The sequence below is a fragment of the Harpia harpyja genome, chromosome 3, assembly GCF_026419915.1.
Source record: "Harpia harpyja isolate bHarHar1 chromosome 3, bHarHar1 primary haplotype, whole genome shotgun sequence".
Lineage (NCBI taxonomy): Eukaryota > Metazoa > Chordata > Aves > Accipitriformes > Accipitridae > Harpia > Harpia harpyja.
The window spans coordinates 40334028-40349291 of NC_068942.1; the positions used below are offsets into that span (position 1 = coordinate 40334028).

At 42.4% G+C, this 15264-nt stretch overlaps 1 protein-coding gene across 1 annotated transcript in view; it reads right to left on the bottom strand.

Moving 5' to 3' along the window:
- Positions 1–13462, bottom strand: part of INO80 (INO80 complex ATPase subunit) — a 69906-nt gene extending 56444 nt beyond the window's left edge. The window contains exons 1-5 of the mRNA XM_052782118.1: positions 13356–13462; positions 4296–4481; positions 3257–3423; positions 3101–3168; positions 1463–1624 (exon numbers count right to left, since the gene is read on the bottom strand). Of these exons, the coding sequence (XP_052638078.1) occupies positions 1463–1624; positions 3101–3168; positions 3257–3423; positions 4296–4438 (540 nt within the window). The 5' untranslated portion in view covers positions 4439–4481; positions 13356–13462. The remainder of the gene's footprint in view (positions 1–1462; positions 1625–3100; positions 3169–3256; positions 3424–4295; positions 4482–13355) is intronic.
- Positions 13463–15264: the final 1802 nt, after the last annotated feature.

The following is a 15264-nucleotide window of genomic DNA, read 5'->3' on the forward strand; positions in this document are numbered from 1 at the left end:
CTACAACTACCTGAAAGGGGGTTGTAGTGAGGAGGGTGTTGGTCTCTTCTGTCAGGTGTCTGGAGATAGGACAAGAGGAAATGGCCTCAAGTTGAAGCAAGGGAGATTTAGGTTAGATATTAGGAAAAATTTTTTTACTGAGAGGGTTGTCAAACATTGGAATGGGCTGCCCAGGGAAGTGGTTGAGTCACCATCCCTGGAGGTATTCAAAAAGCAAGTGGATAGGGTACTCCAGGGCATGGTTTAGGGGGCATGGTTAATGGTTGGACTTGATGATCTTGAAGGTCTTTTCCAACCGAAATGATTCTATGATTCTATGTGTGTCCCGTCCCGTGTCGTCGTCCCCCAATAACTGTGTACTGCTGATCCAACAATACCCTGGTTACTTCCACTGGATATTATTTCTTACTAGTCTGGAAATAAATATTTTTGTAAAATCTAACAGAAGTTATGACGTGTAAAAATTGGGTGTATTAATATTTGTGTAGTTATGTAACATTTCAAGAAGCTAACACAATCTTGGTTTAGAACTTAACAAGTAAACAAAGGAAAGAAGTGGACAGAAACAAAAACCTGGGTGGGAAAATATTTCTTCAATCTTCTGGAGAAATTTCAAAAGAATACGAAACAAGAAGACAAATTTTAATTTGTCAGAGATTTGTCAGAGACACATCCTCTGATAGCAGAATAGGATGACTTCATCTGATACTACTTTCTGGTGCAATTCAAAACAGTGATGAAAATAATTTCTGCAAAAGCCCTTATAATTTAAAGAAATATTAGAATCAAAACAGTCATAGAATTTGGCCTAATATTAAGAAAAATGCAAAAATGTGGCAGACTATTTTCTTATAAGAAGGGAAAAAAGACAGTATGAGAAAAAAACCCAGAATAAAAAAGAAAGGCAAGAAAGAAAAAAAGAAAATCAAGTAAAACCCCAAAGAATGACAGAAAACAGTAAGGAAGAAAACTAGGAACTCCCTTTCAAGAAGGTAAACATCGCCTTACTACTCATCACCTCGATGATACAAGTATACTGCTTTAGGTTTAAATATACAATTTTAGTCTTGAACAGTAGCTACTACCTCTATTAGAATTTAACCCACAGCACCTCAGTTTTCATATATCTTATGCAAATCTTGCATTCTAGTACCCTATATTTGGTCTAGTGACTGGGACCGCAGAGTGCTGTGGAAGCTATATATAACACGTGCCAGTACTAGCTACATAAATTATTGACAGATTCTCAGCATAAAGCATCAACAGCTTTTCAGTCTGTATGTAATTAATTAAATAAACCTTGTGTGAAACTGATGTTAGATTGTTCTAGTCTACGAAACAACAGCATATTTTCCAGTCCACAAAATATTATGGGTTTTGATAAAAATGTAAGAGCAGTTAAGATAACGCAGTTAAAGGAAAGAATAAAAATCAAGGAAATATAAAAATTCTGGACTTTTACCTCTTTGTCTTTGCTATATTTACTTTGATGCAGTTTCTTATATTTGTGTAATCGCAGCATATTGTGAAGTTCCTCCCTTGAAAGAGAAAATTCTTCTTCCTCCTCTCCATCCTCATCACTTGGTGAATCTGTGTCACTGGAGTCATCACTCAGAAGGATACTCTAACAAGAATAAATGAAAACTAATTTAACAATCACAAGTCCCTGTACTGAGTTGTTTATTTATGCAAAGCACTCTTGAGCCTTTACCTAATAAAGGGCTGCGGGTCTGGCCCAACAACAATACTTAGCATTTACAAACTGTCTTCCATCTGAAATGCCTCACATAGAAAATAGTTTTCTGAGGTACAGTACTGTGTAGCAGTGAATACGATACACATTTTCTGATGTGGGGGGAGACAGTTTTCTGTTAGTTTGGCGATGTTAAGTAATTTTAGAACCCACTTCTTCCGTTTGTGGTCTCAGAAAAGCAGCAGTGAGAAAATCCAGGATACCAGTAGGGGCATTTTGTGATGTATGGTTGCAGGTGCTTTCCTACCCCATTTGTAGTTTGTCCTGCTATTCTACCACTTCCACCTGCATCAGTTGCAGCAGCTTTGGGTCTTATCTGACCTCTTGGCAACCTGTTTTCGCTAACTAAGGCTACAGCACAATGAAAATGCAAAGATGGCATAAAGCCACCATTCCAACTCTCTCCTTTCATCCTTATTTGGACCTTGTACTGAGTTCATCTTAGAAACAAATTTTCAGCCGAGTCCCAAACGTCCATTTAATACATTGCGTAACACATAATGTTAATTTGGACAATGTACTAAAATTACTTCAAGTTTCTGAATGTATACTCACTGTGAAATTTAACTAAAATGCTGCTGCTCACCAAAACTGAAATGCCTACTGTCCATTTTGCTACACCATGAAAATGAGAGCCTCAAATCTACAGAGACTATAATTCTATTTTGTTCTACCCAAAGTCTAATACAACATTCATTATCAACTATCACATACTCTTCTTTCTTTGCATTTCCAAGATGAGAAGCCTCTGTAGAATGTATTTTTTGCTTTGGTAAGTGTTTTTTCTTAATGTAAAAAAAAACCAAAAAAACTGTAAAAAAATCCATTCCTTTCTTCTTAGCAAGGGACGCTAGCTCCAGTTACTTCAAAAAAGAAAAAAAATAGTGCAGCAAACAACAAGCCAATATAGAACAAGACTAAGGAATTCATTTGGAGCCCTCTTTTCAGCAACACAAGATACTACATCTCTATATCACCTTATGCCTCTATTTCAGTGAGACTTTTGCATCAATTAATTTGCATCACATGATTTAGGGCAGCTCTTAAAACACATTAATCTAGCTTTCTGAGCTCTCAGTAGTACATGTAAAGTAAAATTAAATGGATTACTGAGATGAGAACAAACTTAATGTAAACTTACTCTATTTGGAAATTGTATTTGTAATTAGTGATAATGCTCTGAACAGTGCTCAACTTACTTTCTTGTTGCCGCCTGCTTTCTTACATGTTTCTGTACCATAATCTACATCAGGTGACAAGATGGAATGACTCACCACTGTCTACAGGGTGTTGACTGGAACTCTACTCAGACTTCATAATAGCTGTACTTCTTTCCAATATTCTTACCTTCAACCACTTTCTGCTTTTCTTCAGCTTGGAAAAGTTATACAAGCTCCCTTTTTCAGACTTTGGTTCTGTTTAGAGGAAAAAAAAACAAACCCAGATCTTAAGAAATAATGCTTTTCCCAAAGAAAGCAGAGATTCGACCTAGTGCATGCCTACCTGGCTGCAGTACTCCATTCAGGGAATGTGTGTTCAGCATCCCGGAATTCCCTGCTCCAGAAGTCTCCCCAAGCAAAGAGTTTGGAGGCTCTTCCTTAATTTGCATCAGGGGATCCCCAGACTGAGGCAGCAAAGGATTGTCATCCAATCCATCTTCACTTTCATCGCTGCAAGAAGATAGGTAATATGGTGACAATGAAAGGAAATATTCAAATGAGGAGATGCCCATGCAACTTTCTTACATGTGGCCATTTGTCTAAAGGTTTGAGAATTGAGACAGCTTCAGATGTAATTTTACATATTTGAAATATTGCTGTTAATAATTTCCTATTAACCCCTCAGCAGTAATCATCAGACCAGCCTGGCTATGCTATCAACCTACACTTTCAGTCTTTAACCAGGTATCTAATTTGAGACACATGAACTAAGCAAGAAACTAATATCAAGTCAAGCCAAAGCACAATATTGTCATCCTCAGCACTACTGTACACGTGAGAAATAAAAAGCTATACTTTTTCTACTCCTTGTGTGGATCTTATTACATGCTTGTTAATATACCTTTATCTATTACCCATACAGTTATCAGTTCTGTAACTCTACAATTCCAAAACACTGATGAAATTAAATGTAAATTGTTTTGGGACAGAAATGTACCTTGATGACTCACTTCTCATTGCTACAACTAACTTATAAATTCTGTGTCGGATGGCAATCTTTGCATTTCATTTATGGCTAACGGGCCCTGTCCCTGAAAAATCAACTTAGTGCTTCTTCATCCTACTTTTTGCAGACAAAGAAAGTTTTGGTCACTCAGCTATGAAAAAGAGCTTTAAAACTTCGTGCTAATTTGTACGTGGGCTGGCAACACACTGAGTTATCAGTGTGAGCTAAGAGAAGCACAGTCCAAAATCTTTAAAGGAGAGTTTATAATGAACAAGTCACTACTAAATCCTTAATATGGTGTTGCCTGGGAACAAAATAATGAAAATGCTTATCTTTCCTTGGTATTCCTAAGGGAAAACAGAAAAGGTTTTGGTACCTCGATATACTCCTGTTAAAGATGGCAGATGTCTGTCGTAAAAACTGATCCAGTCGCAGAGCTTTCTCCAGATATTGCAGGTAAAGGGGTTTTGCCAGCTCTGAGCAGCTGCCATCCTCCCTGGCACCCAGCTCTGAGGCCATAGAACAAACTTCTCCTCATGCACAGGTGCCTCTGAACACAAAGCTGTCAAGAAGAAACAACAGTCATCACAACCACCACCTCTGAAAGGAACGAACATGGTGAGCAGGCAAATCTACAGCACGCTACACCAAATGCTAATATTTCACAGAACACATAACCGAGGTAGTTCTTGGCAAAAAGCTTAGGTCGCAGTTAATAGATATATTAAACAAACAAAGAGAAATTCACATTAAACTTTCCACCACGACATTACCACAGCCAAAACCTAGATTCTTAATTTTGTTTTATGACTTCGTGGATGCCATTTGATAGGAATGAGCACTGCACTGACCTAGTATGATAATCCAAGTGGTGACATAAAAATGCAAAGTACAATGAAGCCAGTCCTTGAACATTTAAAGTAAACTTTCATCACTATTAAAGATAACATGCTTAACTCTGGACAGAGGGCAGACGTGCATCATGAAAGCTGAATGAAAGCAATTAAATTATTATTCTTAAGTTGAATCATATATATCAACTTACTCCAAAAAGGAAGACCTACTGAAAATACTGTTCTTCTGTTGTTTTTTACCATTCAGTTCACAGCTGCAGTCTAAAGAATACTTGTAAGACACTTCCTTTACTTTAAAACAAAGCTACTCTTACAGTACTCAGAACATAGCTGTTACCTGTTGACAAACAAGCTACAAATACTTGACCAAAAAAAATTCCTTTCTAAAATTCAACTGTTATCTTTATTAAAGAAAAAGTAACACATAACTAGCAATTTATTACATACTTTTTATATTTACAAATTTAGAACATACTCTAGCTTTATGTTTTTTCAACTAGTAAAAATATCCTGCCAGATTTTCATTTTTTGTTTTCAGGATTTTAGATTCTTTAAAAAACAAACACATCCCCCCTGCAATATTTGCATAATACATACTTTAAAAACAAAGCTATCAAAACATTTTATTGTTTTGTCAACTGCAGTTTTATTTTCCTTCAACTACAAAAGATGTCATAGCAACTGTAACAGTAATAGCTCTGTCAACTGGAATTTTCTTCGATGACAAAAGATGCCATCAATGTTATAATAATAGTGAGAAAGATAATTTAAAATTATTTCCAAAGTCACAGTTGGCGCTATATAAACGAAATTGCTGTCAATACCCTAAGTATGGTAATATTTACTAATAAATAAATGCCTTAAGCTTTTGCTTCTGGTGGACAACAAAAATAAAACCAGTCAGCTTTTCTAAGACTTTGAATAATTGTTCTTCTGAAGATTCTTCTGGTTTCTATCACTTCTTAAAGATACTACAAAACCTGAAGCAAACTTCACATTAATTTACTGCAAAACATTTGTTCAATTATCAAATTGTAAATGACTAAATTGTTTTAAGCTTATGTAAGTGAAAACACAGATTGAGTTTCTGATCTTCAAATCATTCTCTCTTCATGTATACAGTCCGAAAACCAGCACCTAAATTTTTCCAAGTCTTTTATCCTCAAAAATTACAGAACAGATCCAGAACTTCTGAAGTTACAAAAAACTATGATAAGCAATTACCACCTTGAGACTAATGGCTGCGGTTGAACAAGAGCAAATTTTATTATTTCTTAATGAACACCTAGCCTTGAGTTAACATCTTTACGGATACAGAATAAAAAACAGCACGCCAGAAATTGTTAGACAGGCTAACGGCCCTCATTTAAAAATTCTTTTTAGACTGAAGCGATCTAGGTTCAGCCTTCTATATGCTAGATTTTCATACACCTGACAGCAACGCAATGATTGACGTCTGTTACCAAATACCCCTTTCCAGAAGAAGTTAAGAGACAGAACAAAGCACCTGAAAGCTTTCCCTGTAAGGGTATTAAGATTCATGTTTTCCAAGAAACTTTCATCTACATATGTCATATTGCTTAATAGCCATCTGAAAAAACACATCCTAAAATCAAAAACTGTCTTCCAAGAGACAGGGCCATGAAGAAAGTAAAGAGTTTAGAAAAGAAGAGGAAACATGAACCTTGTGTCTCTGATGGAAGAAATCATTTAGGAGGGTACAGAAAAGGACACCAAGAAGGTGAAAGTGGTTTTCCTTCAGATCACCAATAAAAATTATATATATTATAGGAGCAAGATTCAATCCCTGGTATCATACCAGAAAAAGTATGGTGATCCCTTTTATCACTCCATTTCAAAATGTATCTGTGTCCTGGTTTCGGCTGGGATAAAGTTAATTTTCTTTCTAGTAGGTGGCATAGTGTTATGTTTGGGTTCAGTATGAGAATAATGTTGATAACACAATGATGTTTTCAGTTGTTGCTAAGTAGTGTTTATACTAAGGCAAGGATTTTTCAGCTTCTCATGGTCAGCCAGCAAGAAGACTGGAAGGGCACAAGAAATTGGGAGGGGACACAGCCAGGACAGCTGACCCAAACTGGCCAAAGGGGTATTCCATACCATGTGATGTCATGTCCAGTATATAAACTGGGGGGAGTTGGCCGGGGAGGGATCGCTGCTCGGGAACTAACTGGGCATCGGTCAGCGAGTGGTGAGCAATTGCATTGTGCATCACTTGTTTTGTATATTCCAATTCTTTTATTATCATTATTGTCATTTTATTACTGTTACTATTATCACTATTATTTTCTTCCTTTCTGTCCTATTAAACTGTCTTTATCTCAACCCACAAGTTTTACCTTTTTTCCCTGATTCTCTCCCCCATCCCACTAGGTGGGGTGGGAAGTGAGTGAGCGGCTGTGTGGTGCTTAGCTGCTGGCTGGGGTTAAACCATGACAATTCGTCAACAAGAGCATGTGTTATATTAACATCCTATTATTTTACTTTCCCAGCCAAAATGTCACATGCAACCATTAATTATTTTACTCAGAACCACAAGGCATCTTTCATCTGGCTCTCTTTGCAGAAAACCTCCTTCCCAAAACTCAACATTTAGTGGCATTGCCTGTCCTTGAGGCACTGCAGGAAAGAAAAATGCCCCAAGGGGCACAAAGCCCACAGGACTTTATTTGAATTCACCACCTCCGAGAAAACTAACAAACCAAATGTACTCTTCTGCACCCCAATGAGCCTCGTCCTCACAAAACTATACAAGCTTAACAGCAAAACAAAGGGAAAGAATTAAGATAGATTTGAGGTGAAGTTTTTAATTGCAGGACAGCAAACAGGCCAGAGACAAAACAAACACAATCATATTCCTGATCTAAAATGAGTAACTAGATGCTTTTCAAGCTGCCCAGACGCATTTGCCAAAGTGCTGGTCTACGTGGATCCACCAGACTGGATCAGCCCCTCTGCTCCACACAGGCTGTGGTTGGTGCTCATCTGGCTCCACGCTCATACAGCTTAGGAGATAACCCAGCAGGAGAGTATTTCTTTACTTGTAAGATATAAATACCCCTATGAAAAGAAGATGCTATCAGATGTTTTTAGTGATTAGAAAACAAAGATATTTTCTCAGGAGTGGCTCATTGCTACTGCACAGTGTTCCCAGGCAAATATGAAAGCAAGTGAGAATGCCCTCTGTCTGTAATGACCGCAGTAACTGCAGAGTAGGTTTCATTCCATACTTTAACACATTAAATCCCCTTGTTGTGTACACTATTCTAAGCATGTACACTTACACGCTAAGTACCTGTCTCATCCGTGTTCTTTTTTCAGATACCCGCGTTCTTAAATATTACTTCCCAGATCAGGAAACCTTACATTTCTGCATTTAATAAAGTCCTCCTTTTGCTGACATAAGTACTCTGCATTTCACCTGTATCAAGACATGCTTTTGCTTGTCTTCCTATTTTAACTGTCCCACGAGGCTCCTGTACATACAGTTAGTCACTCTTGTCCTCAAACGAGTTACTCGTCTGTACCCCGCCTACCGACTAAACAGATAAGCACAGGAGAGCTTAACAATATTCTTATATGTATTAACAACGCCCATGACATATGTAATAAGTGTTACACAGGCATACTGAATAGCAAATAGCTCAGCCATTGAATTCAGCCTTTCATTTATATATATGCTAACAGTCACACAGTGCTTCTCTGCTGATCAAAGTAATAATACGGGAAGCTAATTGACAGATACTTCTTTATTCTCTGTTCTTTTGTTCCCACTCTAGGTCTTAAGAAACAGAGATTTCCAATGGCAAAACCTGCTTGAATACTGAAGCGAGAGAAGATGGGAACAAACAAGTGAGAGGCGCACAACAGCCTTATCCACTACATTAGGCACCAGTGTTCAGACATCACCAAGACATTGCTTCAGTGGATTTACATGGTGATGACACTCATTCTACTTCTCTTTGCCATTTTTGAAACAAATATATCCTTTTGCCTGCTCAGTTTAAGGAATATTGCAGAAATACAGATTTTTGAAATGTTTTCATTACTGATGGTAACATTTAGGTAAATACTCGTATGTTACAGGCAGTAAAAGGACTGGATCCTGCACAGTAATCCTTCTGCCATCACGACTTCCTTACTGATACACACCAATTTTATGTTAAGTTTCAGTACCGAATTCAGTAGTTAAATTTTCTTTCTCCCTTCATCTCCCCTACAGTTGTAACAGTTTAGAAAATCAGAATTTGGAAATAAATAGCTGCTGCACTGCCTGGCTGGCACTTTGAATCCTCCAACATTCTTACTTAATAAGAAGCTCACACTGAAACCATCTAATTGTATCATGTGGCTCTTTGAATTATTAAAAGCACAGGTAAAATATCATCAGCAGGATCTGAGTTTAGTTTTTTATATATATATATATACACACACCAACTTCATACAAATAACCTTCATAATCATATATATATTTTGAAGTGATCTAAGTTCAGTTCTGAAGAAGCCTTCCTTATCCTGTTTTAAATCACACTGCTTAGTTCAGTGTTAATGTAGGTGTGGGGTTTCTTCACTCACTCTGTTTTTTCAAGTCTGCCCACTATAACGTCTAGTCAGTAAGTAAACAGCCAGTTTGGAGAAGAATCCTCCAAGGACGTCCTCAGAGAGCAGTTATGTTCTATAACAAGGTTTCTAAGTTTTATACCCACCAACCCACACCAACCAAACAGCAAACGCACTGCTTGCATGAAGCAGCTTAGCTTTAAAAAGTAGATTCTCCCAGTTTAAACAAATATCCACTGGCTATTTCTGAATGAAGTCCAAGTAGTTTTTGCTACTGATACCAATTTAAAGCAGAAGCCCCATAAGCAGCAAGCGCGCGGTTTGGCACTTGTGCCTAGCTGCAAGCTAGAAAGGATTTGCTTTGTACAGCTGTTTGAAATAGTACATTTTCCTCCAGGAGTCTCTTGCTCCCCCCCCCCTTCAGTTGCTGGCATCTCTACACCTCAGGTAAGACCCAAAGGATCACATTTTCTTCTTTTTATGCCTAACACTAACATCAAACATCACAGTAAATAATGACAACAACTACACTTCTAGCTGAGGGCACATACCCAAACACAAGCTGCCACAGAGGTAAAAGGCACAACATAGCAGCTAATCCACAGTACCTCTTCTTATCCCATGACAGATGCAAGGAAAATCAGGGAGGTAAAACTGATTCAGTCAGTCTTGCCTGCCACACACTAAGTGCATGTATATTAAGCGTTACCAGCTGGCAGGTGAGCACACTTATTTGTTCAAATATTTCAGCCCTTACAAAAGCAGAGTTTCTTAGCTCTCCTTGGTCCGACTGGTATAAGCGCACCGACAAAACATTCAAGTGCACAAAAACCCGAAATCCCTGTTGACACACAGAAAGTATGTATTCCTCATATCTATATTTACAGCATTAAAAAGTTTCATCCACAAAGCAGGTTTAAAAATTGGGAGCAAGAATACAACCTTCTATGCTTAGTTTTCTCACAATTTAACAATATTCTGTTTTTTTTCCACACATGGGTCTTTTTGTGCTTTGCATTTTGACACCAACTTATTGTGAGAGATTTTCCAAACTCATACGAACACCTAAGATACTTTTCTTTCTTGAAGTAATTTACAATTGAGACATACAACTCTCACCAGAATAGCACGACACTGTACGAATTTCCTGTAGTAACATCTCCAGAATAATCCCTGACACAAACATACATATCCACACAGAAGAGTAAGTCAAGATCTATATGGAAAACTTACTTAATACAGTAGTATCAGTTAGGTATATTTTTGTCAGATTTCTCTATAAGCATATAATCTTCAATACAAACAATTCTGGTGGCCTAAAAAACCTGAAGAGGTATTTTGCTTGGAGGAGAATTACACACTCTTCTTTCCCCTCTCACATTTTAGCTTGCTTTGATAAAAGTATAGTTACAATGACAATCATTTTCCATAGTACACTATATGCCAGGTCTTAAACCAAAACATAATGCCCATATAGTCTTTTTTATAGCAGTGTCTTAAATATAACTTTGATACATAAGAGATTATTGCTTTAAAAAAAGCAGATAGGAGGATATTTCATATGAACCTAAAGCCCTCAGTCTCCACTAAACTCAAGTTGAATGAATGAGACATGTACATACAACTGAAGTGTGAGTTCACACCATTTCAGTTTGAAATTAAAAACAAGCCATTTTTAATTGCTTTTCTGAGTAATGAAATCTAGTTAAAACTAGATACTGTCCTATATACAGCACTTTACTTCACCGTTGTGCTTTTGTGGTAAGGTTTTATATTGTTTTCCAAGGAATGAGACAGCATTTCATTGATCTCTGTTCCACCTTTTAATTGCTTTTAAATACAGGGAAGAAGAGCCAGTGGGGCACAGGCTCTGAATTTTCTCATTGCCAAAATAACAGTCACAGATAGGGGCCTAACTGATTATTAAAAAAAAAAAAAAAAAGCGCTATACAACTCTACACAAAATTTAGCAGAAGCATATACATAAGTAAACAACAGAATACATTAAAACATACCAAACACAAAAGTTGGCATGTCACAGCTCTGCTTCCATGTTTAAACTAGCAGAAAAATGACTAGCCGAAAAAGAAACCTAACTATTTAATTATTCAATTAGAGTAAGTTTTGTTCCAAAGGGGCAGTTAACAGTATTTATGGAGACCTCTGACAATGCATCCACACTTTCTGCTCTACATAACAGCACTGTTACCCTCACACACTGCCATTGCTTCACTCCTCTGTGTACACAAAATACAAACTGCATGGATGTTTTCGGTTTTGTTTGGTTTTTACTCCCTCCACCCCAGACCACGAGAAGGGAACTATGTCCAAGAAAGCTCTAAGAAGACCATTTTCTTCTTGCCATCTAAAACAATCCCTAGCGTGTAATTTAGCTTGTCAAATAGCATGCTTATTACAGAATTTAGAGTTTATTACGTTATACCCAAATGGAAAAAAACTTGCTTATTTGAACAGTCAAGAAATGCAAGGCAGTATTTTAAGCAACTTAAACAATATGTGTGTGAGAGATGGACTAGAAGCGAATTACAGGGAATATCCTCAAACACTGGGAAAAGGTTCAAGCTACAGTCCTATTTCTTGTACTTTTCCCCTCACTATCTTGCCAGCCTCTGGATGTCGAGACATACTCTTATATGTCCGCATTAGCGACAACACAAATACATCATTTCTGATTCATGTAAATTAAAAAAAGATGAATGCCGGCCACATACAGCCATAACAGATGTGCTGTAGAAATCCATACGATAGATTTGTTCAAATGAGAGAAAACTAAAATTCTAATAATGCACATAAAGATATTTCACTACAAAAAAAGGAACTCGACTTGCACCATTTTCTTCATGCCAAGAAGAAAATAATCTAAAAGAATTTATTGTTGTCATCTACAACACTGAGGGGAGGGAAACTTACCACACAGGATGAGCAACAGGGCAACAAAAAGAATGTATAACTCTAAATGATATCAGTCACAACAGAAATGTCACAACAGAAATTGTGTTAGGCTAAATGTTTGCAGTGAACCGGGATTAGACTTTATACCACAGCTTTACACCGGTGTTCCCTAGTGCGCGCATTCCTGAGCGCAAACCTAAGCCCGAACTATGTTTCTACGTACAGCGCTTTTCATCAACGACACCGGTTCGGCACGCAGCACCTTCCCGCAGGTGCTGGCGGCTGCTCAGACAGCGCTTCAGGCAACGCCAGGCCTTCGCAAAGGCGGGCACGGCCAGCAGGAAGCTGGCACTGAGGAGAAGTCTCCCCGTTTTCACAGCCGCCTTGCATCACGCGGACGGTACGGTACGGTACGCCCGGAGACCGCCCTTCCCTCGGCAGCCGGGGGCAGTCACAGGCCCAAAGCCCCGCTCTGACACATCTCCCGCCCCCCGAGGGACTAGAAACCCCCGCGGCGCCGCCCACGGCAGGACGGAGGGGGACGATCCCGCTCCCAGGCCCGACCCGCAGCAAGCGCCTGCGCTCCCCGTGAGGCGGCGCTGGCGGCGGCTCCCGCCCGGCCCCTCCCGCGCCGCCGCCCTCGCTGCGCGGCGCCCCCCCCCCAAGCCTTCCCCCCCCCCCCCGCGCACGCGCTCCCGCCCCCCGCGCGCACGTGCGCCCGCAGGTGCACGGCAGCAGCGTCCGTCCCGTTCCCCCCCACCCCCCCCGGCCCGTTTCGGTCCGCCGCCGCAGACCGCTTCCCCACCGTCCCGTCCTTCCCCCTCCCGCCCCCCCCCCCTCCGGCGTGTGAGCGGGGGACCCGGCGGTTCCTGCGCCGGTCTATCGGGGCGCATCCGGCGGGCAGGGCGGGGAAGGGGCCTGTCCCTTTAAGAAGAGGCCCGGCTGCTGCGGCCGCCGCTTCAAGCGGGGTGGGGTGGGGGGTGGGGGGGGTTGGGGGTGAAGCCGCGGCCTGCCCAGGCGGAGCCCCGCTACCGCCTCTCGTAGCCCCCGGCCCGGCGTGTCCTTGCTCGGTCGCCGCGGTGGCTCACCTGGGGAGCGGGCCCGGCTCCGGCGCGGCGGCGGCGGCGGGGGGGGCTGGGGGTGTCTCCTGGGCTCGCTGCCCCGCTCGCTCCACCCGGCCTCTCGCCCCGCGTTGCCGGGGCTGGCGCTGCCCGTGTCCTGCCGCGGGGCGCTCTCGACTCCCGCCTCGCCAAGATGGCGCCCGCGCTGCTGCTGAGGAGGTAGGCGGCGGCTGCGGGCGCTGGGACGGCGGCGGCGGCCACTTTCGCTCACTGAGAGGAGAGGAGCAGGGACACGGGGAGCCATGGCGGGGGGGAGGAGAGGCGCCATGGCCAGGCCTGAACAATCGAGCCCCGCATACCTCCCCGCCGCCCCGGCCCGGCGCCTCGGCCCCGCCGCCCCGGTCGCGTCGCCGCAGCCGCCGCGCTGCCCCCCGCACCCGCGCCGCGGGCGCCGTCCCCACGCGCGGCCCGCGGGGCGCCCGCTCCCATCGATGCGTTCCCACGGCCGATTGGTAGAGTCTGGCGGTGACGGAAATTGCCGAAGGGACTCGGCCGAGGCGGCCGGCTAAGCCGGCGAGTCTCGCGTGAGGCGGGGTGGGCTCTCGCGATGCCGGCGCGGGGAGGCGGAGGCGTGGCGGAAGTGACGCCCTCTCGCCCTTGAACCGCCGGAAGGGCGGCGGGGCGCTCGGCCCGGGGCTGCTCTCACAGACCCCCCCCGAGTCCTCCGCCACCGCGGGGCCGCGGGCCGGCCGGGCCCCTCTGTGCCTCCCGGGGGGGGGCGGGCAGCGAGCCTTCCCCTCCCTCCAAAGCAGGCAGAAGGCGGCCTGTGCGCGGGCCGGCCGCCCCCGCGGGGAGCTGGAAGCGGGGCACCGTCACGCTTAACAGCAAGGCGGGCGAAAAGGGGGGAAGTGGTGGAGCGACGGGCTTTTTTTTTTTTTACCGCGTTCCTTTCGTCGCGCGTGAAGAATCGCATCGCAGGAGCCGAGGGCAAAACGGGCCTGGAAGTTAACTGCGAGGACACGTCGCAGTGTCGACACGGCTGTTGAGCACAGCCGTCTCCCAAAACCCGTTAAGTTGTGCATTTACAGTAAATCCTTAAATGAGTGATTAATCCAGATCACTTACTGCCTGGAGATTTGTACTTCATGACTAAGCTCTGTGTCATCCTAGCACGCAGTAGGTACCACAATGACTAGGAAATAAAAATAAGACTGTTGCTACCGCCCCGGTAGAACTTCACTACAGAGTTGCCCCGACTAGTTACAGTACTTACATCCCTAACTACAACCAGCACTTAACGTCGTTTTAAGAAATTTACATGATTTTGTCACTACCAAGCTTAGAAAACCAGAGTGCTAGCACCCAGCAGCATGATGCGGATCATTTAAAGAAAAAAAAAATTATCTTTTTTCTCCTTTAAGAAAATTGTCATTTTCAATCTTGCGCATCAATGACTGATGACTCCATTCCAATCTGTTTCTTTTCTTTATGCTGTTCCCAAAAGAGAACAGAGGAAAGCTGCAGCCATGCTTACCCAGGAAGGTTTTGCGACTTAAAGCAACGTAGTGGCATGGATGCAGTTACGCTGTCAAGTCCCCGTCTGAAAATCCTCACTCCATTACAGTACAGTTCCAGCCAGAGATTTACTTCTCACAAGAGGCTGAGAATGCAGCTCAGCCTCTTAATGAGAAGGGTGCCTTTAGCAATTAGTTTGTATCCTGCACAGAGACACTCGACCACTCTTCTACGTCCCAGACTTGAAGGCTTCACATCCTACCTCCTCTTCCCCGCCTCCTTCCGTTACCTGACATAACATCATTTTCTCTCCCTCTCCTAATAGGACTGGATGGACCCAGATGATTTCAGTTGTGGAAATATAATGTAAGTGCTCTTGAGCCATCTCTGGCTCAGAAGAGCCTGCATGTTCCACACCGTA